Raw genomic sequence first — 23,572 nt, forward strand, 5'->3', positions numbered from 1 at the left:
GTTTATTAGGCTATTGTTTGGCTTAAAGATGGCTTTCCGGAAACCAGTTTTGGGTCAAGGTTTAAGGTTCAAAGATTCCCTTAGGACGATAGTTTTGGGTGTGTCATTTCAACCTCTGTGGCTCCCGAAAGTCTGGATTCCATAAGAATGAAAAAATTCTTCTACTTAAGGAAGACAGTAAGCTGTGTGTGGAAGTAGGTAGTTTTTGTCCTTAATATCTAAGCTGTGTATGGTAGTAGATAATTCCCATGCTCAGATTTTAGTCAAGAGATATCAGAGACTGAAATAAGAATGATTCTTGTTGTTAGCTGTCATCAAGTTGGCCCCTAACTAATGATGTTGTTGTTCTTGTTAGGTGCCATCGAGTTGGTTCTGACTCATAGCGACCCTGTGCACAACAGAACAAAACACTGCCGGTCCTGTGCCATTCTTACAATCGTTGTTATGCTTGAGAGCTCATCATTGCAGCCACTGTGTCAATCCATCTTGTTGAGGGTTTTCCTCTTTTCCACTGACCCTGTACTTTGCCAAGCATGATGTCCCTCTCCAGGGACTGATCCCTCCTGACAACATGTCCAAAGTATGTAACACGCAGTCTCGCCATCCTTGCTTCTAAGGAGCATTCTGGTTGTACTTCTTCTAAGACAGATTTGTTCATTCTTTTGGCAGTCCGTGGTATATTCAATATTCTTCGCCAACACCACAATTCAAGGGTGTCAATTCTTCTTCAGTCTTCCTTATTCATTGTCCAGCTTTCACATGCATATTGAAAATACCATGGCTTGGGTCAGGTGCACTCCAGTCCCCAAGGTGACATCTCTGCTCTTCAACACTTTGAAGAGGTCCTTTGCAGCAGATTTACCCAATACAATGCATCTTTTGGTTTCTTGACTGCTGCTTCCATGGCTGTTGATTGTGGATCCAAGTAAAATGAAATCCTTGACAACTTCAGTCTTTTCTCCATTTATCATGATGCTGCTCATTGGTCCAGTTTGAGGGTTTTTGTTTTCTTTATGTTGAGGTGCAATCCATACTGAAGGCTGTGGTCTTTGATCTTCATTAGTAAGTGCTTCAAGTCCTCTCCTAACTTTCAGCAAGCAAGGTTGTGTCATCTGCATATTTCAGGTTGTTAATGAGTCTTCCTGCAATCCTGGTGCCCCATTCTTCTTCATATAGTCCAGCTTCTTGTATTATTTGCTCAGCATACAGATTAAATAGCTATGGTGAAAGAATACAACCCTGACACACACCTTTCCTGACTTTAAACCAATCAGTATCCCCTTGTTCTGTCCGAACAACCACCTCTTGATCTATGTAAAGGTTCCTCATGAGCACAATTAAGTGTTCTGGAATTCCCATTCTTCACAATGTTATCCAGAATTTGTTATGATCCACACAGTCGAATGCCTTTGCCCAGTCAATAAAACACAGGTAAACATCCTTCTGGTATTGTCTGCTTTCAGCCAGGATCCATCTGATATCAGCAATGATATCCCTGGTTCCATGTCCTCTTCTGAAACTGGCCTGAATTTCTGGCAGTACCCTGTCGATATACTGCTGCAGCTGTTTTTGAATGATCTTCAGCAAAATTTTGCTTGCATGTGATATTAATGATTTTGTTCTATAATTTCCACATTTGTTTGGATCACTTTTCTAACTAACTAACTCATAACTTTCTAACTCATAACTAATGGTAAAAGATTCTTCAAACAGTAGCTGCGGTCATATATTAAAAGCTAGCTTTTACGGATACTGAACAGGGAAAGAGCCATTGATCTTTTGATGTGTTCATTCATTTATTTGTTTATTCATTCATTCAGGAAATATTTATAGATCACATACCGTGTGCCAGGTACTGTGTTAGGTCTGGAGATAACGTGGAAGAAAAGACAGATAAAGTCTCTATCCACTTGGGGCTTTAACTCCGGTGTGACACAGCATCTGCTGAATATCTTTTAGATTACAAATACCACCAATAAAGTTACTTTGATGTTGTTAGGTGCCATTAAGTTGGCTCTGATTCGTATTGACCTTATGTATAACAGAACGAAGCCCTACCCTATCCTGTGCCATCTTTACAATCATTATAACAACAAAATTTGAGTGCTGCAATTTTCATACTTAGGTTGTTAAAGTAGGGTTGTTTTAAGCTATGTCTTGATGTCTGTGGAGCTCCTGGGCCTAGCTTTTTAAGCAATGCATTAGGATGTCTTTGGCAACACTGGAGTAATCCCAGAAATGTAATAGATGGGAGAAAGTACAGCACGCAGTTTGAGAGGGACAGATCATGGTCTCAAATTTGTCTGGACATATGAATCGTATTTTTGTCCCAGGCTTTCATCAGGAAAGGAGCAGCTCTGGGGATGAAGGACTAGAACTGAGGTTCCTTTACAGTCTTGACCTCAGAGAGTCTGCACGGCCCCAGCAGTATCTCCTTAAATGACTCCTTGGAAGGTGACGAGTGTCTGTTTCCATAGGATGCTCTGTCCCTAGAGCCATTTTCACTGGATGACTTTACTGCCTGCTGAGTCAAAGGTGATGCAAGTGTGCAGCACAGTGGGTGGAAAGGACACCGTACCAGACATAAGTCGGACTTGGCTTCAGTCCTACTGGCCACCTGGCTTTGGACAGATCACCTCACCTCTCCACATTTGTAAAATGAAGTGTTTGGATTAGATGCTTTTTTGTGTGTGTTAATTCCTTCTTTATTTATTGTGCTTTAAGTGAAAGCTTACAAATCAAGTCAATCTCATGCAAAAAGCCATCTTGCTATGTACTTCTAGCTGCTGTCTGCCTAATGAGACAGCACACTTCTCTCCACCCTGTATTCCCTGTGTCCATTCAACCAGCTCCTGTCCCACCCCCGCCACCTTCTCACCTCATCTCCAGACAGGAGCTGCCCACATAGTCTCATGTGTCTACTTGAGCCAAGAAGCTCACTCCTCACCAGTGTCATTTTCTGTCTTATAGTCCAGTCCAACCACTGTTTGAAGATTGGTTTTGTGAATGGCTCCAGTCTTGGGCTAACAGAGGGTGCGGGGACCATGACCTCCAGGATCCCTCTAGTCTCGGTCAAACCATTATGCCTGGTCTTTTTACGGGAATTTGAGGTTTGCATCCCACTGTTCTGCTTCATCATGGATTTGGGTTAGATGCTTTTGATGGTTCTTCCCAGCGCCAATATTCTTGTTATGTCTAAGGACATTTTCTCTTTGATAAATGTATGACACAAACTTTGTAAACAGAGAAACTAATGTCATATATTTTTCTTTCTTTACAGTCTCTCCACACAGAGAGTCTCTTCTTCACCTGGCCACGAGGTGGGGCTTAGCTAAGCTTTCTCAGTTCCTCTTGTGTCTGCCTGGGGGAGTGCAGGCCTTGGCTTTACCCAATGAAGACGGTGCCACCCCATTAGACCTGGCTTTACATGCTGGACACTCCAAGCTGGTTGAAAACATCACAAAGTGAGTTTGACTCCTTGACAGTTTCTCTCTTAATCTGTTGCTGTAAAGTCTGCCAAGTAGTATGGAAAAGTTTAAATAAAACCACAGGCTAGTATTGGTTTATGTTTTCCTATTGGTTCTGATGTATAAAGCACAGATATATGTATAGTACATGAACAGATATGAAGAATATCTGTGGTATTAAGATTTCATGTAGGAGAGCCCAACCCAAAAACCAAACCCACTGCTGTTGAGTCGATTCCGACTCATAGCGACCCTATAGGACAGAGTAGAACTGCCCCATAGAGTTTCCAAGGAGCGCCGGGCGGATTCGAACTGCCAGCCTCTTGGTTAGCAGCTATAGCGCTTAACAACTACGCCACCAGGGTTTCCAAAGGACAGCCAGGTAGGAAAAATGTGTGAAAAAGGATCCTTAGTGGGGCTATAACTAATAAAAAAGTTGAGATAACTAGCCTAACCTCTACTTATTGTTCAGGTTTCAGCTTAAATGACATTTCCTCAGATATGCTTTCTGATTAATTTACAATATTAATTATGATTAATAATGACTAACATTAGAATTGATTCACAATATTAATCATAATTTATAATTTTATTTTTATGTGATCATTTGTTTCACATATGTCTCCTAAATCATTTGAGGGTTGGAACTATTTCTGTTATGTCCACCACAATATTTCTAGGGCAGGGTCCGGCACATGATATTTGTTAAAAGAATATAAATATTTGTTAAATCAATGAATAGCAGACAAACTCTATGATACGATGTAGCCAATAGGGTGTTTGCTTGGATCTAATGAGATAATGTATAGGAAACAGTTTATAAATTGTTAAGTTCTCTGTGTTGATAATTGTATTAACACTTCCAGTGAATAATGAGTGTATTGTTTGTTACTTAGAATGGTTTAGTTTGGTCGTTACTCTTAGCTTACTCAGGAAAGGGAGATTGTATATAGGAATTTTCTTGGCTCCACTTAATGCCCCCAAAAAGTAAATGGAAAAGTCATTGAAAATTAAAGTGCTATATAAATATTAAATATTATTAGAATATGTATGTCTTAATGGACTGGTTTTTCTTGTTTGACTCATTGAAATCAATGTAATTAAATTATGGTTAAATAGAGCATAAACAGACACTAGAGTAGACTTCAGAGGTTTTTTTTTTTTTTTTTTCTCATTGGGTCAAATGATCACCAATGAAGAAAAGAGCCTGTTCAAAGGGAATTCCACCCCCCCTTTTTTTTTTCTAACTTGACCCCACTTTCTTGGCTAAAAAGGGCAAGGCAAAAAGGCTTCATTTGACCTATTCATCGTGGAGAGTTCAGTGTTACACTGAGGTCTTGAAGGCTGAGCTCTTTATCTGTTGGTAGTTAGCTTTCTATCTTTCTGTTATTTCCAAGACCAGAAGGTATTACATGCTTTAAAAGTCTACCTGTGTGAAATATCCATGCCTGGATGGGATTAAACATAGAGTGTAAGCTAAGTTCTGATTATCGATGGAGATTCCACTTGCTAAATTAATTAAGCAATGCTCTTATCGCTCAGACTCTGAGTCCACCTCACCGGTTTGTCATTGGCATAGGGAGTTATTTTCTGGAAGATTGTGGAGTCTCTGCCAGTTATTACTGTGTTCAGAGTTTTGGGAGGTGCCCTAAATCTTAGAATACACCTGTTCTTTATGTATCTCTTTTTGTCACTCCCTGTGATGGAGATAACATTTATTTGATTGAAAGTTTAGTGTATTTTTGTAAAGCAAATATTCATTAACAAAATGAGATTATGGAGGAAGCAGAGAAAGGCATGCAGCTAGTTCTGTGATATGAGGAATCTGGGAGTCATCTGTTGGGATGTGACAGCATGCTGAGATGGACTGTTGTCTGGGAGAACTCAACATTTTCCTCAGGACACTTCTTTGCTGTTGCTGTGTGTAACCTTATAAGCCATCCAGGATATTGTGATACTGACCATATGGCTAATAAGTGTGCAATTGTTCTTCACTAAAACAGAATAGAAAGTAAGCTTACATTCAAGAATTTAGCTTGGGAATATTTTTCCTATGTTTATGAGTGTATTTAAGACTACAACGTGATCAAATTTATGCACATCTTAATTTGCGTGAGACAGTGATTTACAACAGTGGTACCAGTGTATTATGGATAGCTCACTTGTTTGTAGCATCCAAACCTCACCATGCTCCCTGGAGATTACATCTATTTTTCACAGTAATCACCTAATAAACTATTGGCTGCCAGCTAATTCGTTCCACTACGTGTGGCCGCATTAAAGTGAGAGTCATCTTTTCAGATTAAAAGGAGAATGAAATATTGAGGTAAAGTATTGTATTTGAAAATCAGTGCTGTTCCATTATTTACATAAAACTTTAAAGTCTATTATTTATGTAACTGGTTTACCAGTAGATATTTTCTCTAGGAAGAAGGGAGATGTCTTTATTAGCAAGTGTTTACATGATCTTATGCATTTATTGTTTGTAGGTGACTTTTAACAGGGTTATTTTGCCAGTTGGTTGTGTAATCGCAGGGGTAGTGAGGGTACTGGAACCTTGGGTTTGTTTCTCTGTGAGTGGGTTTTTATTTGTGGTGTTTCAGTTTTCAGGGCAGACATTCTGCTGGCTTCTCCCGATTGCAGCTCAGTGAAGATGCCTTCCTGCAATATGCTCACTCATCAGGAACCTTGACCTTGACATTTAACCACACAGCTGAGTGTTTACTGGAGGCCGACATTAAACTTTTCAGGAAGTACTTTTGGGATAAAGCCTTTCTTTTCAAGGTTTGTGCCCCGTTTTTCTGGTATAAAATAATGTACACACCTTGAGAGAGTATAGGCGTCAGTACACTAGGAGACAGTGTTTTTAGGGAGTAGCTCCTTTATATTTCCTAATGAAACCTTGAGGGGCGTGGAATTGGGAACTGTGTTAGGTTAGTAGAAAGATGATTATACAATATTTTGGTGGTAGAAGAAGAGTAATTTGTATGACACTCTTGTTTCCTTTATTTTTCATGAGTCATGAAAACTCACGGTTGTGTTTTACTATTCTAATACTGAATTTATTTTCTAATAATGTATTGATCGTATTCTTCTTCTTACCTCAAACATTTGCATTTAGGGATATTTTGTATGTTTTCTTATGGCTTAGATGTACTTAAGCATTTATCCTGCCTACAGAGTCAGTGGTGTAACTGAGAGGGCATGGGGGGGTGTGAATCACACATGGTGACACTGTCAGAGGGAGTGACACCAAAACGACTGTCTGTAAAAGTACCTCTATAGTTAATTATAACAACAAAAACATTTTTTCGTAAGCCCCACTTACATATATGAATATACCTGTAAGGCTAAGACTCTATACCAATTTAAATTCTGAACCTTCTAATATGCTTTTTTTAATATGCTTTGGTCAAAGCTGTCATTATTACCCAATTACAATGATTCTTTGAATCACGTGGTTTTGTCTGCAAGCGCTGCAGGCACACGCTGTTTCCGTTGCTGCTAGTGTTTTTATAGTCGTTGATTTTTGTCAAGTTTTCTGGTGTTTTAGCCATGATTCTGTTGTAGTTATTATTTGTGAACCTATATCAATAGCTTTTTGAGAATGAAGTAGTCATTAAACGAAAAGAAGGAGTGATAGATGGGAATTACAATTTATAAGCAACAGTACAGAAACATTACTAAGGATTCTCTATGGCCTGGTACAGGAGGAGTCCTGGTACAGGGAGGTGGAGGTGACACCATGAGTTACTGCACTGGGTGACACCAACCCTTGTGATGCCACTGTACAGATTTTTCTTGGAGACTGGTCATTTGAACCAGTTCTTTTTTAATGAGATTTTTTTTCCCTTCCTCAGTATGACTCAAACGTCAGCTTTGAGTACTAACATGCCCATCTCAGAGTTTAAAATATTTAAACCCTGTTATTGTTATTATTATTTTTGTAGAATCTGAAAGAATATAAAGAAAAAAGCACAATATTTGCATCTTCCAATCATTACTAAGCAAAGCATTATCTTGAACAATAGGGCTTAAGTCAGTCTAGCTTACAGTGCTCGGGAGTAGAAAGGACTCACTAACCATACCCTGTGACCTTTTCCTCGTGTTCTTAAGCAGGTGCATTTACAAGACACAGATTCCAAGACTGTATAGGCATGACAGAGTAAAAAATTCAGTTGAAACACTGATACTGCCTCTGTCACAGTTTTGGCTTTTGTAAAATGTTTCCTTTGTATAGTTAAAGATTATAGCCAAAGAACATTATGTATCAAACAAATGTTATTATTGGCTTACTCCATGCAGGTTTTCATTTAAAGAATTAAAACAAAACATGCTCTTCGAAGTATGAGCTACCTCCTTTTGCTGGGTTTTAGGAAATTTGGTGTATAATTTTCTGATATGCAGTATGTCCTCATTTTACTTAAGGCTTTTCACTTAAAGATACCCAAACTTTCAGCCATCATTGTGGTTTCTCACCAAAGCACCAGTGACGGTCATCCTGGCCAGGCAGAGGCTTGGTTGGCTTTGCTGAGCAGCAGCGTTTCTTAGGATAAGCTCTGCTCCCTGCAGACCTCCAGGGAGAGAGCTTAGCAGTGTGTGGATCCTCGGAAGAGAAGCTCAGAGAGCAGCATGACATGTCGTGACCAAGCTCCTGGAAAACAACAGAACGTGCTTTCTAGATAGCAAAAGTTACTAAACATTCACTTCATTATAAAATCTTCCAGCTTTTTAGGTTGGATTGATGATTTCTCGGAACACATTTGAGATATGGCTGTTGACCTTGTGGAAGATTTTTGATGGATAAATCTACATGCTTCAATAATTTATTATAAAAAAGTGGACTTAAAATAATAAAGATCAAATGGGGATTGTGTTCCAGTTTCTCTGGGATTTCTGTTTTATGAAAACCACTTGATAAAAGCATCAGTGAAAATGGAATGTCCTTGTGTTCCAAGTTTCAACACCCCTCTGTTTTTTCTTCCTGCCCTGAGATGTGTGGTTGGGTAATGAGTAGGGAGACTGGGAAGAAAGTAAAGGCTGAGATTCTTTATGACACGTTACCTACCTGACAAAGAGTCCCTGGGTGGCGCAAATGGTTAAGAGCTTGACCGCTAACTGAAAAGTTGGCAGTTGAGTCCATGCAAAGTGCCTTTGAAGAAAGACCTGGTGATCTGCTTGTGCAAGGGGACAGTCTTGAAAACCCTGTGGAGCGCAAGTCTCCTTTACAACACATGGGGTCACCATGAGTCAGAATTGACTAGATGGCAACTGGCTTGTTGGTTACCTGCCTAATACAATGTTTCCATAGTAATACTGATTATAAATTTTTTTAGTGGCACTTCTTAATTGATTAGATACTATTTTAAATGTAAGCAGGTGGTAATTATTATCTAGGTTGCCCACACTAATGCTTTACAACTTTCACTGAACAAGTATTATGAAAAAAAAACCCATAAAAACCAAAACCATTGTTGGCAAGTTGATTCCGACTCATAGCGACCCTATAGGACACAGTAGAATTGCCCCATAGGGTTTCCAAGGAGTGGCTGGTGGATTTGAGCTGCCGACCTTTTGGTTAGCAGACAAATACCTAACCACAGTGCCACCAGAGCTCTGAAAATACATATAAAAAAAAATTTTTTTTAAATATATATAGTAATGAAATATTCATGCTTTATGGAGTTGTACATGTCTAAAACTATTTTCATATAACAGCTATGGATGGTTAAGTAGCCCTGGTGGTACAGCAGTTAAGTGCTTGGCTGCTAACCAAAAGGTTGATGGTTCGAACCCACCCAGTGGCTTTATGGGAGAGAGACGTGGAGATCTGCTTTCATAAAGACTATAGCCAAGAAAATCCTGTGTGGCAGTTCTACTCTGTCACATGGTGTTGCTGTGAGTTGAAAATTGACTCGAGGGCACCTAGCAAAAGCAGCATACATATTAGTTTGATATAAGAGACTGATTTTGGTTAACTGAACCACAGTCCATACTAAGCCTTCTGCAAGGAGTACCTTCAGTGTCAAAGTTTGGGCATTGCTTACTTCGCCACAGCACCCTGGAACAACAACAAAACCTTGCTGCAGAAACCTGACTTTGTTTTTACAATTTACAACAGTTGTTCAGATGAACCCATTCAGAAACCACAGTTGTTGAGAGTTGTAAGTGTCTCTTGTTATCACACTACATTACTGTGGTGGCATGACAATTCAGAATGAATATTAAATGCAGAAAATGACAGGTCGGAGCTAAACATCCAGACTGTAAAGATAGATATTAGGAAAGTAAACGATAGGCAAAATCTTAGCTCTGGGCACAGAGGTTTCATTTAAATCAGTGCTGAGAGGGCAAAATTTGCATAGTTACATTGATCTTTGACAGCAGGTTCAAGGCATGACATTTTAAAAATTGTTTATCTATCTTTTGATAATTTTTTTTAGTTATCTCCTCATAATAAAACTTCTTATTGACTGAATGCTGATAATTTAGTTCTAGAACTTGACTAAAATTAATAAGTCAACTTGAAAATTTAATTTTTCTAAAGTTCCATTCAAAGTTATTCATAAGGATAAAAGTTAAGTTTTAATCCATCCTATCTGCAAAAAAAAAAAGTCCTTATTTTCAGTTTCGTTTTGTCATCAGAAACCAGGATTACCTGATGCCCTATTCACATAGACACAGCCATTCGCCTTATTAAAAGCTGAGGGCTTTGGGGTTAGGGCTGACGCAGTAAACGTGAGAAGCAGGTAGCTGGTTGTCTTAGGTCACTGAGTCTGTGCTGTGACTCCTACTCTAATCCCAGGTGCCCATGTGGTCATCTCGATACCTCCCAGTACAGACCTGCTGGGCCCTAGAAGAGAGAGTACAGTTGTCCTGGGGGCAGGACTGGGGTGAATTTACAGACTATGTTGGGCGGGTGACTGAGCACTTACTCCTCCCCCCACCCCGCCCCTTTGTGGTTTGGTAAATTGTGTATATTTTGACTTTTTTGTTGTTGTTGTTCTGGCTCAGGATGCTGTTCTGAAACAATAAAAGAGCAGGGGACTTGATACACTGAACTTAATAACATGCCCTGGCATTCAGGGGTCTATGTCAGTTGTATGGTTACCTGCCCGAGTATGCCAGTGTATTTCTTTGGAACATGTGCTAATGCAGTTTTGGGCTGTTTTTAATTTTTGCTTAAATTATGTAACTCTGTGTTTCTTCACATTTCCACTGGCAGCGGGGAATCCATTTGAAAGGGAAATACAGAGTCCCAAGAAGGCAGCTTTTCTTTAAGGCTTTTGGAAGGCTATACCAGGGACAGCCTGTACTAGCGTGTGCCAGCTCACTGCCCAAAGTGCACTTTTCTGACCCATACTCACCCTGGGTCCTCCTGTGATGGCCTATCTAACCCCATCCTGTAGTCCTCGGTGACCCCTACGTCTCAGGGTTTGGATGGAGAGTTGGTCTAAGTTGGCAGATGCATAAACAGCAGCCCTGCTTTCTACTTTCAAGATTTTCTGTCCTCTGTTCCTGAGAACTTTCTGGTAGTTGTCACCTGAAGCAGTAGAAGGATTAATGACAGGGGACATTTTTGGCTCATGCCCCAGGGCTTCCCCTGACTTCTTTCACCCTTCATCCTGAGGTGTTGCTCCTGTGCCCTCCTAGCAGCTTTTGTCCACCCTGGGTAGTATAAGTGATTTTTGGTTTAACTGCTAACTTAAAGGTTGGCGGTTTGAATCCACCCAGTGGCTTCATGGAAGAAAAGCCTGGCAAACAGCTTCTATAAAGATAAAACCAAAAAGCCAAACCCAGTGCTGTCGAGTCAATTCCGACCTATAGCGACCCTGGTTGCGTAGTGGTTAAGTGCTACGGCTGCTAACCAAAGGGTCGGCAGTTCGAAGCCTCCAGGCGCTATTTGGAAACTCTATGGGGCAGTTCTCCTCTGTTCTATAGGGTCGCTATGAGTCTATAAAGATACAGCCAAGAAAACCCTATGGAGCAGTTCTACTGTGATGGATTAATTACTTTCATGTGTGGCCTTTCTAGCTCTGGCCTTGTTAACTCCCACCCAGGTGATTGGGCGGGACTGTGTGATAGGGTAATTGTGGCCTACCAAGGGGACTGGTCAGTTTTGCCTTAAAAGAGAGCCAATTCCAGAGCCAAGAGGAGGATCCTACCACCACCAAGGAAGAACAGCCAGGAGCAGAGAGCACATCCTCTGGACCCAGGACCCCTGTGCTGAGAAGCTCCTGGAAGAAGGAGACAGAGGCAGAGAGCAAGCTGTAACCCTGAAGATAGTGAGAAGCAGTGGCAAGAGAGACCTGAAGCAGGAGACAGCGCGGTGTGCTTCCTGGTCCATGGAGAGAGAACGCTGAGCGCCTCTGGGGAAGAGGCCTAGGGCCAGGGAGAGGTGTTCCTGCGAGCATCGTTGGGAAGAAGCTGTCCTGATGGAAAAGCTGCATCCTGAACATTCGTGAGCCTGAATTGTAGCTGTTACTTCCCTGATAAACCCCGTAATTGTGCATATGGTCTGTGAGTTCTGTGTGGCCATTGCAATAAATTACCAAACCCAGCAGTGAAACAGAGTGCTGTGCGAGGGATGGTTGGTGTTAGAACTGGTAAAGATGGCAGAGAGGAGGTTTGTCTGAACTCCGCCTCATGGGAGTCAACCTTGTGCTGTTGATCTTGGTTCTACTTCGCCCCTTGTGGGGTTGAAGGAGGTCAGACACCACCCCCAAGTTGTTTTTACATCTACTCTGTAACACGTGGGGTCGCCATGAGTCAGAATTGATTTGATGGCAATATATTTTCTTTCCAGGCCTCCTCAGGCCATGCTCTGGCTTGTTCTTGATTGTGATTTTCATCTCTTTATTGGTTAGATGAAGCCTCAAATGATTTTCAGTGATGTTTTTCTTCATTTCTTAGGCTCTTGATGAGAAGGGAGCCAAGCCAGAGGAAAGACCCACCATGCCTTCCAGCACTGCAGAAACTGAAGAAGGTATGCATGCTCCTTCCCCACCTATGGAACAGAAAGCTCCCAGGACTAACTAGCGAACTAGTAGTTGACATGTGTGCTGAAGCTAGCAGCAACCAAGGGGCTCAAAGGCAAGATGAGGGCTGTGGGATACAAGTCCTCTGGGTCTTCTAACAGCATTAAGGTGTACTGTTTCTTTCAACTTGTTATTCCACTAGCATTTTTTGGAGGGCAGTGATGGTTCAGTGGTAGAATTCTTGCCTTTCAAACAGGAGACCAGGATTCAATTACCGACCTTTGCACCTCAAGTGCAGGCACCACTCACCTGTCAGTGGAGGCTTGTATGTTGCTATGATGCTGAACAGGCTTCAGTGGACCTTCCAGACAAAGATGATTAGGAAAGGGCCTGGTGATCCATTAAAAAAACATGAAGCATTGAAAACCCTATGGAGCAGATTTCTACTCTGACACGTGGGGTTGCTACGAGTTGGTATTGAAATGGCAGTTTTTAAAAAAATTATTATTATTAATTGCTTTATATTTTTTGTTAGGACATTATACTGATTTTTATTTTTTGAAATTATATGTAAGGATGATGCTTTTGTTAGGTGCCATCAAGTCAGCTCCGACTCCTAGCGACTTTATAAATAACAGAATGAAATGTTGCCTGGTCCTACACCATCTTCATGACTGTGGCTGTGTTTGGATCCATTGCTTTGACTGTTGTGTCAATCCATCTTGTTGAGGGTTTCCCTAATTTTTGCTGACCCTCTGCTTTACCGACCATGATGTCCTTTTCTATAGATTGGTCTTTCCTGATGACGTGTCCAATGTAAGTAAGTGGAAGTGTCGCCATCCTTGTTGCTAAGCAGCATTCTGGTTGTAATGTGAGGGTAGGGTTATATGTTTGGGGGGTATGGTTATGTTACCTCTTAATTTACTTTCAGGATAGTGAAGGAGCAATACAAAATACCTGTTAATGTAAGGAGCATTGCTTTGATAGGTTGAGAACCACCATGCTAACTATGGGGTTAGGGAGAAAGGTGGGACAAGGTCCTTGTCCCTTAGGCACCAATGTTTTTAGCTGGTTAGAATACTTTGATTTTACTTTTAATGGCGGTGTAGAATAATTTTATTCCAAGTGTTTGTTAGGGAGTGTAATCTTGATAACCTTATTCCATGTTCATGAAAAAGTAGTCTTAGAAAAGAAATGTTTATGGTGGGTTGCTGGAAGTCTGTGTGGCCCGTCCTTTGGCTCCAGCAGAGGCTCCTACCCTGACTACATCCCATGAGGCCCCTGTGCAGTGGCCTTTACTGCCTTCCTTTTTGGGTGATGCTGCTGCTGCATTGGGGGAGCTAAAGCCTGCCCTGTGGCCCAAGGAGGTGGCAGGTTACATCACACTTTCTTCTTGAGACCTGTAGGAGGAGCCTTTTCTGGTCTTTGTGTCAAGAATGGCTGGCTTCTCCTGAGTATTTGGCTTGCTTTCACTGCTGTAACTGTAACTGATCAGGTTTCTTACTTTCAGCTGGCTGATAGAAAGCTTGGAGTTAAGTTTCTGGCCTCCCAATTGCAAACGCTTAGCACACTGCTGACTGCGTTTTTGTCTGACCCTTATTTCTTACTTAAGTCTCCATCCTTGTTTTTTTTTAATCCAATTCTGATTTTTATTTTATCGTCTTGTATATTTTGTCTCCCTTGTATTTACCTTCAAACTAGTTTATAATAAGTACTTAAATTCCATGTTCTTACCCTTAGCAGTTTACAGTTTGGGATTAGGGCAGAGAAACAACTTTTCCCAGCACAGTATGACAAGTGCTACTGGAATTGTATGCAGACAGCACTATGAGAATGCTGTAGACTGTGAGGTTGGGTGGTCAGGGAAAGCTTCCTAGAGGAGGTGATTTTGGAGCTGTGATATATTGGAGAGAAGGGATCTAGATGGTGGAAATACATGCCGTGCAGAGTCCTGAACCAGATGATGCCCTGGGGTAAATGGAGGTCATTTTGCAGCCCTGGAATATGGTTGTGTGTATGTGTGTATTGAGTTAGGGACACCAGGAACATAGCCTTGAGATGTAGGCACATCAGGGAGGGCCTGTACATGAGGCAAGGAGCTGGAACTCTGCCCTGAAAACTCTGAGAGCTGTTCTAAGCAAATTAGATTATTATATTGGTTTATTATGTTAGAAAGGTCACTCTGGTGGCAGTGTGGAGGCTGGATTGTAGAGACCACAGGGAAGGCAGGGGACCAGTTGGGGGCTGCTGAAAGTAATGCAGAAGAGGATTTGCCCCCTAGCAGTGTCACGAGAGTGGTGGGGACAGATAGAAGTGTCTGGAAGGTGTTAGATCTGTTGGTTGTCAGTGGTGAGAGAGGAGAGCAGTTCCTAACTCCTGGAGTGCATCCTTCGGTGGGATAGGTCTTACAGAAGGCAGAATCATGACAAAAAAAAAAAAAAGTACCCAGTTTTCTACAGGTTGAGTTTGATAGGTCTATGAGGCAGCCAAGTTAATATACCTGGCTTCCAATTAGACTGAGGTCACTCAGCTGGTAAGTGGAAGAACAATTTGGAGAGAAACCCAAGCTCCCTAACTACAATTAATTAATGTGTGCATTTTATAGACCTTTTAGACCATGCTTTTATCTTGTTACATCCTTGGAAGAGATGTTTGAAAGTACCTGCACATTCCAGCAGAGGGCAGTATTCAATTGAAGTGAAATGGTCAATTTTTGTTCATTCATGAGCCTGTAGGAGACTCAACTTAAAATAACAAAAAAATTTAAGCATAGAAAAATTCTTCCTCTTTAAAAAAAAAGAAATGCAAAGTAAACTTTCCTTTTGAGGTCTTCTAAATGATTCTCAAGTCAATTTTTTGTGGCTGTTGTGTATGCTGTCGAGTCAATTCCAACTCATAGTGACCCTATATGACAGAGTAGAGTTGCCCCATAGGCTTTCCTAGGCTATAAATCTTTATGAGAGCTGATCGCCAAATCTTTCTCCCACAGAGCCACCCATAGATTCGAACTAATGACCTTAGGGTTAGCAGTTGAGCTTAACCATTGCGTCACAAGGGCTCCTCTCAAGTCAATAGGTCATGCTTTTCTGTTCCTCGTGGGGACAGCCGGTAGAGAGGCAAGCTCTAAGCTGTGTCTCTAGTTATCATTGATTAAAAGACTATAATAACTTTAGCCTGGAAATTAACTTTGCTGTCTATGTTAGGAGGATAAATGGTTTTATTATTGCCTATGAGCCAATTATGTTTCCATAATTTCATGATTGTAATTGTACTCCCAGAATACAGGGAAGTTATTCCAAATGAATTAAATGAGCAAAATGTCATCTCATTTTTAATATTCTCAGATTAATTACTAATTAGTAGTATTTATTAAGCCACCAACTGATCCTGTTTTGCCCCTTGCCTTCTCTTTCTGTATTTGATCTTTCTACCCAAGGGTTTCCTAAACAGCATTGTATACAATATCAGTCTTGAGAAATGTTCTGAAAAATAAGAATTCTAGGGCGAAATAAATTAGGAAATGCCATATTAAATTTGCACCTTGGAGATGTAGAATGCATTTAACATTTTATAGGTTCTATTAAATTGATCACAGAAGAATTTCTTTTTCACAGTTCTCAACATCTTATAGAACTAGCCTAAAAAAAAGCCTACAGAAGGTAAAAAAAAAGTAAAAATATTTTTTATTTTTTTACTACAGAAGGTACTTTGGAAAAATGTTGCTCTTCCTCACCTTTACCAGTCTGCCCCTTTCTGGACCTTGTTTCCTCCTGTTTCACCGTTGCCTAAGTTCCCTCCATCCATTAGAGCAGGAATACTTACTTTGAGGTGGGCCATGGGAGATATTTTTCAAATTATATATGGTCATCCTGAATATTCAGATAACTCATACTTCTCAACTCCCAACTCCAATTCTTGATTTCCTTTGAGAGGCTATCGCCTCCCTAGGGCCATAAAACAAATTGAAAGCCATTGCAATGCCATTTACTATCACATGAATCCATTTTCTTTTTTGTTCTTTTGTAAAACCTTCTGTGTGTTTGTTATTGTCTCAACTTTTGTGTCACTAGTCTCTTTGTTGACTTCTCCCCATAAATTATCTTCCAAATTGTAATGAATAGGGGCATAGGGAGTTGGGATTGGAATGTGAATTCCTATCGCAAAAGAGGAAGGAGAAAATCATTTCCTTCAGGCCAAGAGGAAACAGCTCCCATCAGGCTGGGGTGGGCTTCCTCCTTTTGAACATATATGGAAGACAGAGAAGTAAAAAACTGGTAACTAGTTCCTGCTGAGTCGACTCTGACTCATGGTGACCACATTTGTATCAGGGTCGAACTGTGCTCCATAGGGTTTCAGTGGCTGGTTTTTTGGCAGTAGATTACCATGTCTTTCTTCTGAAGTGCCTCTGGGTGGACTCAACTTCTAACCTTTTAGTTAGCAGCCGAGGCCTGAACTGTTTGCACCACGCAGGGACTCCATGGATCAAAACACAACTGACTTAGTCTGGGCGGGTAGACAGGAGTCCTGGCAGGCTGGTTTACTCATTCATTCAATAAATACTTACTGAGGGGCCCCTTTTTGCTAGGAACTGTTGTAGGCACTGAGGAAACAGCTGAGAGCAGAATGAAGTTTGTGCCACATTCTAGTGGTCATGAGTAGGGACATTCCTGGAAATCAGGTATCAATTTCCCCCATTTTATTGATGAAGAAATGGTGGCACAGAGAGGTTATATAACTTACTCAAGGTGACACAGCTTGTCCAGGCAGTCAGGACTCAGGTTAAGGGTCTACTCTCTTAACCACCACACTGCAGAACACCCATTACCCCCGTATGACAGAGCATCTGCTTAGTCTTTGAACTGCAGGTCTAGAGTTCTCCCTAGTCTTTGCGTGCCGGAAAAGCACACACAATGGGATCATTGCCTCAAAATGAATTCTATTCCAAATGGCTGCTCTGTCTCTTCAAGGCTTGGTGGGGACATTTGTGACCATGTGCACAGGCATGTTTCATGACACAAACCAGCAACAAGCAGACTCTGCTAGAAACCTCAGCTTTGCCATGAACTGGCTTCTGAGCATTTTGCAAGATACTCAGCTGTGTTTTCTTTCATTCTTACTTAATAGATAGGCTGACATGAGAAAATACACATGAAGCATTTTGACCAGTGTCTGACATGTATGGACACCTAGCAAATGATATCTGAATTCAAGTACGTATTATAACATGTGGCTCTAGTGGATTTAGTGGTGAGGATGTATGTGTTGAGATACCGGGAGGTAGTCACTAGTGTTACAGTGACAAGGCGAGCAAACTTTTTTCTGGAACGTTCTTTAGAAGAGGGCGCAGCACTTCTCTGTGTGCTCTGGGTGAGTAGAATGTGAAGAGGGAGTTGTGTAGTGGATTTTTCTCATCTGAATATCTCCTGTGAGGTATCAATGGGAGAACAAGGGAGCTTTTATCCACACACAGTTTTCTTTACAAGATTTTTCATTTTAAATGTGCTAACTTGAGGGCTTTTTAAGAGAACTGTTACATAAGATTCAAAGGGCTTGTCAAGATAACCAGTCGCCATTGAGTTGATTCTGACTCACGATGACCTCATGGATGTCAGAGTAGAACTGTGCTTCACAGGGTTTTCAAAGACTGATTTTTCAGAAGTAGACTACCAGGCTTTTCTTCCGAGGCATCTCTCGGTGGACTTGAACCTCCAACCTTTCAGCTAGAAAACAAGTGCTTTAATCATTTGCAGCACCCAGGGACTCCCCTTATCAAGATATAGTACTTAAAACCAAGACAGCTGGCACCTGAGGTGTTGGGGACTTAGGTAAGCTATCAGAAAAACGGATTCTGTAGGGATAGGTATTTAGTTGGATAAACAGGCTCTATCTTAACCCTAAAAAGGAGTATCTGTCCAAGTACTTGATTAGTATCGTTCACCTAAAAACAAGGTATTTTGTCATTTTCAGCACAATTAAAAACCATACACAGAGAATGTACCTCCCAGTCCCACAGTTTGTAATTATTTCTTCCATTTTACAAAGCAGCTCAGCTTTTTCTGTACTTTCCGTAGAGACCAACTTTGCCGTTCCACTTTCTCCTTTTGCAAACATAAAAGAACTAGTTTCATCATTAAAGGGCCAAAGGTCAGGCAGAATATTCAGCTTCTATGATGCTCATTTTGTGGATTAGTGTCATAATACTAGAATTTCCTCACACTTGGATAAAAATTCACCCCCTTGCCTCCTCAGTTTATCACAGAATTAAAGAATCATAGTTTGACCTGGAAAGGACCTAAGAGATCATCTGGTTAAACCCACCATGGGTTTGAGTTTACAGCTAAGAGGGTGCCCAGAGCTCACCTTGATAAAACAGATCTTGTTCACGTCTGATGTGGATGCTTCATTCCGACAGGGTTGAATTAGCAGGCTAGGGGGAAAAAACAGGCATTAAACTCAACTCAAGATACTAATAGGTTGAGATGAGCTTAAGCTGAAAATATTGCCGAAGAGTTATTTTCTTTCTTGAATGAAATAGAGTCCAAGTTTGAAGTCTTAGGGACATAAAGCTAAAACTGAGTTTTGCTTATATCTTTGGAAGACATCTTGCATTATCTTATTCAAGCAATTGATTTATTCGGTAAAATGTCCTGACTTCAATTTGAAGTCTAATGATTTAGAGCTTCTGCTTGGGTGGTAATTGTAACCAAATTTTAGGGATAAGGGTATTTTCTTTCCCATGACTAAATTCTTTACTGCTTGAGATGTTATTGAGGGGTGGGCACTGATGACATAAAAATGTATGTTATAAAAATATGACCCAGTAATTCCACGCCTAGGCATATACCCAAGAGAGTAAGAACATGCCTCCACACGAAAACTTGCACATGAATGTTGGTAGCAGCATTACTCATAATAGCCACGAAGTAGAAACAACCTAAATGTCAGTCAACCAAGGAATGGATAAGTAAAATGGCATATCCATGTAATGAGATATTATTTGGCAATAAAAATGAATGAAATGCTGATATGTGCTGCAACATGGATGAATCTTGACATTATGCTAAGTGAAAGAGCCACTTACAAAAAAATGGCATAGTGCCATCGGACCTTGTCAAACTTCACTAAGGGGAGGAGAGAGAATCAAAATCATCAGCCCAAGGCTGATTCCTATGAGGTGGAAGTCAGGCATACCTCCTCTCTCTAATCCTTTACCAGTTCCGACGCCAGCCATCCCTCCAATGGCACTCTCTACTTCTCTGCTGGATTCAGTAATTCATTACAACGGCCACACAGAACTCACAGACCATACTGTTATGGGGTTTATTAGGGGAGTACCAGGTTAAAACTTGGGATCAGGATCAACAAATTACAACTGGGGATCAGGACCAAGAAGCCTGTATGTAGTCTTCCATCTTCAGTGTAGGACAGCTCTCTCAGCTCTTCTGGGCCACGCAGGCCTCCTCTCAGCCCCCTGAGGACAGGCCTCCTCTCGGCTCCCTGAGAACAGACTACTCTTGGCCCTAGCCTCAGCCCTGCTTGGACAAGTGTTATAAAGCCCTTTTGCTCTGCTGATAAGTACCCAGAGGTACCCCACTCCCCCAGTAAGCCTCTTGCTTGAAGGCTTTTAGTTCTGTCTTGCTCTGTGGCCTAGGAAGCCCACCACACTGTCTCGTGCTAGCCTCCTGGTTCCTGCTGTCTTACGCAGCTGCTGCCTACAGTGTTATTGTTCTCTCTCTGTCCTGGGTCTAGGAGGTTCTCGATGCAGGGACCCTGGGTCCAAAAGACATGTTCTGCTTCTTCTTCTTGATGGTAGCGAGGTGCCCCCCACCCATTGGGATTGACTCTTTTTAAGCCTAGCAGGATTGCAAAACTGACCAATCCCCTACAAGGGTTCCACAGGGCCCTTATTTGCATAGTCCCACTCCTGTAAGGGTTCTATGCACCTTTTTTGCATTATTAGCAGCCTGTTGAATCCCCTTGGTGGACCATAAGCATCTTATTTGCATAGTTCCACCCAATCATTTTGTGGGAGTTACAAGACCATGCATGGCTAGAAGGGCCAAATTAAGCAATTCACTACGTCGCAACCACGTATTGTATGATTCCATGTATATGAAAAGCAAATGGGCAAATCCATAGAAGCAGAAAGTAGATTAATGGCTGCCTAGGGCTAGGGAGGGGCTTGGGAGAAATCGGAATTACAAAATTTCTTTTCAGGTAACAGGTACAGAGTTTCTTGTTGGGGTAATGAAAATATACTAAAATTGATTGTGGGGATGGTTATGTAACTTTGTGAGTATTAAATTGTACACCTTAAATGGGACAATTGTATGGAGTATGAATTATGGATCAATAAAGCTGTTATAAAATTGTATAGGTGGAGGAGCACATACCCAAAAGGTGTTCTACCATGTAATGGTGATTACATTGATTTTTGTTTCTCAGTCCTTTTCAAGTTTTCTCAATCAATTATGCTTGTGGCTCAAAACAGGTGTTGCAAGTAATTTAAATTAAAAAAACTTTGTATTTCAAAACAGATGTCTTAAATTCTTTCTAAGGCAATGCAGCGTATACATAAATAAAAGGGTATTCTAAAAGAGCACATTTTGAAGTGGCTTGAGGGTGTGGATTTCTTCACTCATCTTGGTATCTTCTCTGCTGGCTGCTGTTCAGTAGGGACAGGTGGAGCTTTTGAATTGAGTGGAATATTGGGCCACTTGGACTAATGGGGCTCATTTTGACATTTCTATAGATAAATGCCTCATTGTTTCTCCCAGTCCGTATTTATACTGGGAAGGCCAAGATACAGTTATTATTAGTCTTCCCACTTTTAGAATAAAAAGAATAATTGAATGTTGAAACAAAAGTTCAAAGTAGAATAATGGTCTGTGAATTAAAGCAATAGATAGGTGGTTTCTCACATTTGTTCCCCTTGCCATTTTAATTCGCAGGCTGTTGTGAATTGGACATGCACACTAAGATAAAAATGAAAGCTATGCATGGAAGTAAAATAGTAGTGAAACTACTATTCATATCAATTCATAGCTAGGGAGGAAAGGGTGGCTACTGGACTTACAGAGCTAGAGGGGTGGGAGGAAGCAAGGGGAAAAGCATTCATGCATCTGATCAGCCTGGCAGTTCAGAAGTTGTGCTAAAATAGTGCTAGTACCTGAAGTGTTTGAATTGGTAATTGTCCCAATCTGTGCCTTGCCTAACGATCCACCATGTTCTTATCAGCTATTTTGGTCCACAAGATCTAGGTTGAGGAGAAGAGCATTTATTGAGCACCCATTATGTGCCAGGTACTCTGCTTGGCACCAGGAATAAACGTGTTGGGCCACAATTGATTCAGACCCAGCCTCGTCGTAACTCATAGTCTATTAAGACAAAGTTCTGAGGCACTGGCAGTTCAGTGGTAGAATTCTTGCCTTACATGTAGGGTAAACTAAAACCGAACCCATGTGTTGTTGTTGTTAAGTGCTGTTGATTCAGTTCCTACTCATAGTGATCCTAGGTACAATCGAATGAAACACTGCCCAGTCCTGTGCCATCCTCACAGTTGTTATGCTTGAGCCCATTGTTGGAGCCGCTGTGTCAATATCATTGAGGGTCTTCCTTTCTTTCACTGAACCTCTGCTTTACCAAGCGTGATGTTCTTCTCCAGGGACTAGTCCCTTCTGATAACCTGTACAAAGTACATGAGACAAAAATCTTGCCATCCTTGCTTCTGAAAAGGGCACATTCTAGCTGTACTTCTTCCAAGACAGATTTTTTTATTCTTCTGGCAGTCCATGGTATTCAGTATTCTTCACCAACACCATAATTCCAAGGCATCAATTCTTCTTTGGTCTTCCTTATTCATTGTCCAGCTTTTGCATGCGTATGAGGTGATTGAAAATGCCATGGCTTGGGTCAGAGGCACCTTAGTCCTTAAGGTGACATCTTTGCTTTTTAACACTTTAAAGAGGTGTTTTGCAACAGATTTGTCCAATGCAATACGTTGTTTGATTTCTTTACTGCTGCTTCCATGGGCGTTGATTGTAGATCCAAGTAAAATGAAATCCATGGCAACTTCAATCTTTTCTGTGTTTACCATGATGTTGTGTATTGGTCCAGTTGTGAGGGTTTTTGCTTTCTTTGTGTTGAGATACAGTCCATACTGAAGGCTGTGGTCTTTAATCTTCATCAGCCAGTGCTTTAAGTTCTCTTCACTTTCAGCAAGGAAGGTTGTGTCATCTGCATAATGCAGATTGTTAATGAGCTTTCCTCCAATCCTGATGCCATGTTCTTCTTCATATAGTCCAGCTTCTCAGATTATTTGCTCAGCATACAGATTGAATAAGTATGGTGAAAGGATGCAATCCTGATTTTAAACCACGTAATGTTCTAATGATGGCCTCTTGGTCTATGTATAGTTTCTCATGAGCACAATTAAGTGCTCTGGAATTCTATTCTTCACAATGTTATCCATGGTTTGTTATGATCCACACAGTCAAATGCCTTTGCATAGTCAATAAAACTCAGGTAAATAGCTTTCTGGTGTTCTCTGCAGGATGCATCTGACATCAGCAATGACATTCCTCATACCATGTCCTTTTCTGAATCCAGCTTGAATTCCTGGCAGTTCCCTATCAGTGTATCCATACTCAGGTCCAATTCCTGCCTAATGCACCTTTAAGTGGAGGCTTATGTGTTGCTATGATGCTGAACAGGTTTCAGTGGAGCTTCCAGACTAAGACAGGCTAGAATAGAGGCCTGGAGACTACTTCTGAAAATCAAACAGTGAAGACCCTTTGTATCATAATGGTCGTATCCCCAGCTCATGGGGATCCAATCATGGGGGTGGTGCATGGCCAAGCAGCATTTCATTCCATTGAGCATGAAGTTCCCATGAGTTGGGGGCCAACTTGATGGCAAATAACAACAGGATTGAAAGAAAAGAATTAATTCCAAAACTATGAACTACCTCCTGTGTACTGCCAGAGAAATACTTGGGGCTCCTATAAGAGCCATCCTAAGGGTTTTTGGCATTTGTGGAGCAGGCAGAGCAAACTGAGACCATGAGCCTTGTTTTCGAGTTGTGCTTTTGATGCTGCCTGGCAGATCCAATCCAGTGATGGCCCTGGC

At 41.2% G+C, this 23,572-nt stretch overlaps 1 protein-coding gene across 3 annotated transcripts in view; it reads left to right on the forward strand.

Annotated features, from left to right (window-relative positions):
• The window catches only part of ARHGEF28 (Rho guanine nucleotide exchange factor 28), a 391,051-nt gene that overhangs the window by 183,724 nt on the left and 183,755 nt on the right, over positions 1-23,572 (forward strand). For all 3 annotated transcript variants that reach the window (XM_049865615.1, XM_049865633.1, XM_049865625.1), the window contains exons 5-7: positions 3,281-3,464; positions 6,071-6,251; positions 12,381-12,453. In XM_049865615.1, coding sequence (XP_049721572.1) covers positions 3,281-3,464; positions 6,071-6,251; positions 12,381-12,453 — 438 coding nt within the window. The remainder of the gene's footprint in view (positions 1-3,280; positions 3,465-6,070; positions 6,252-12,380; positions 12,454-23,572) is intronic.

Source organism: Elephas maximus, chromosome 2, assembly GCF_024166365.1.
Source record: "Elephas maximus indicus isolate mEleMax1 chromosome 2, mEleMax1 primary haplotype, whole genome shotgun sequence".
Taxonomy (NCBI): Eukaryota; Metazoa; Chordata; class Mammalia; order Proboscidea; family Elephantidae; genus Elephas; species Elephas maximus.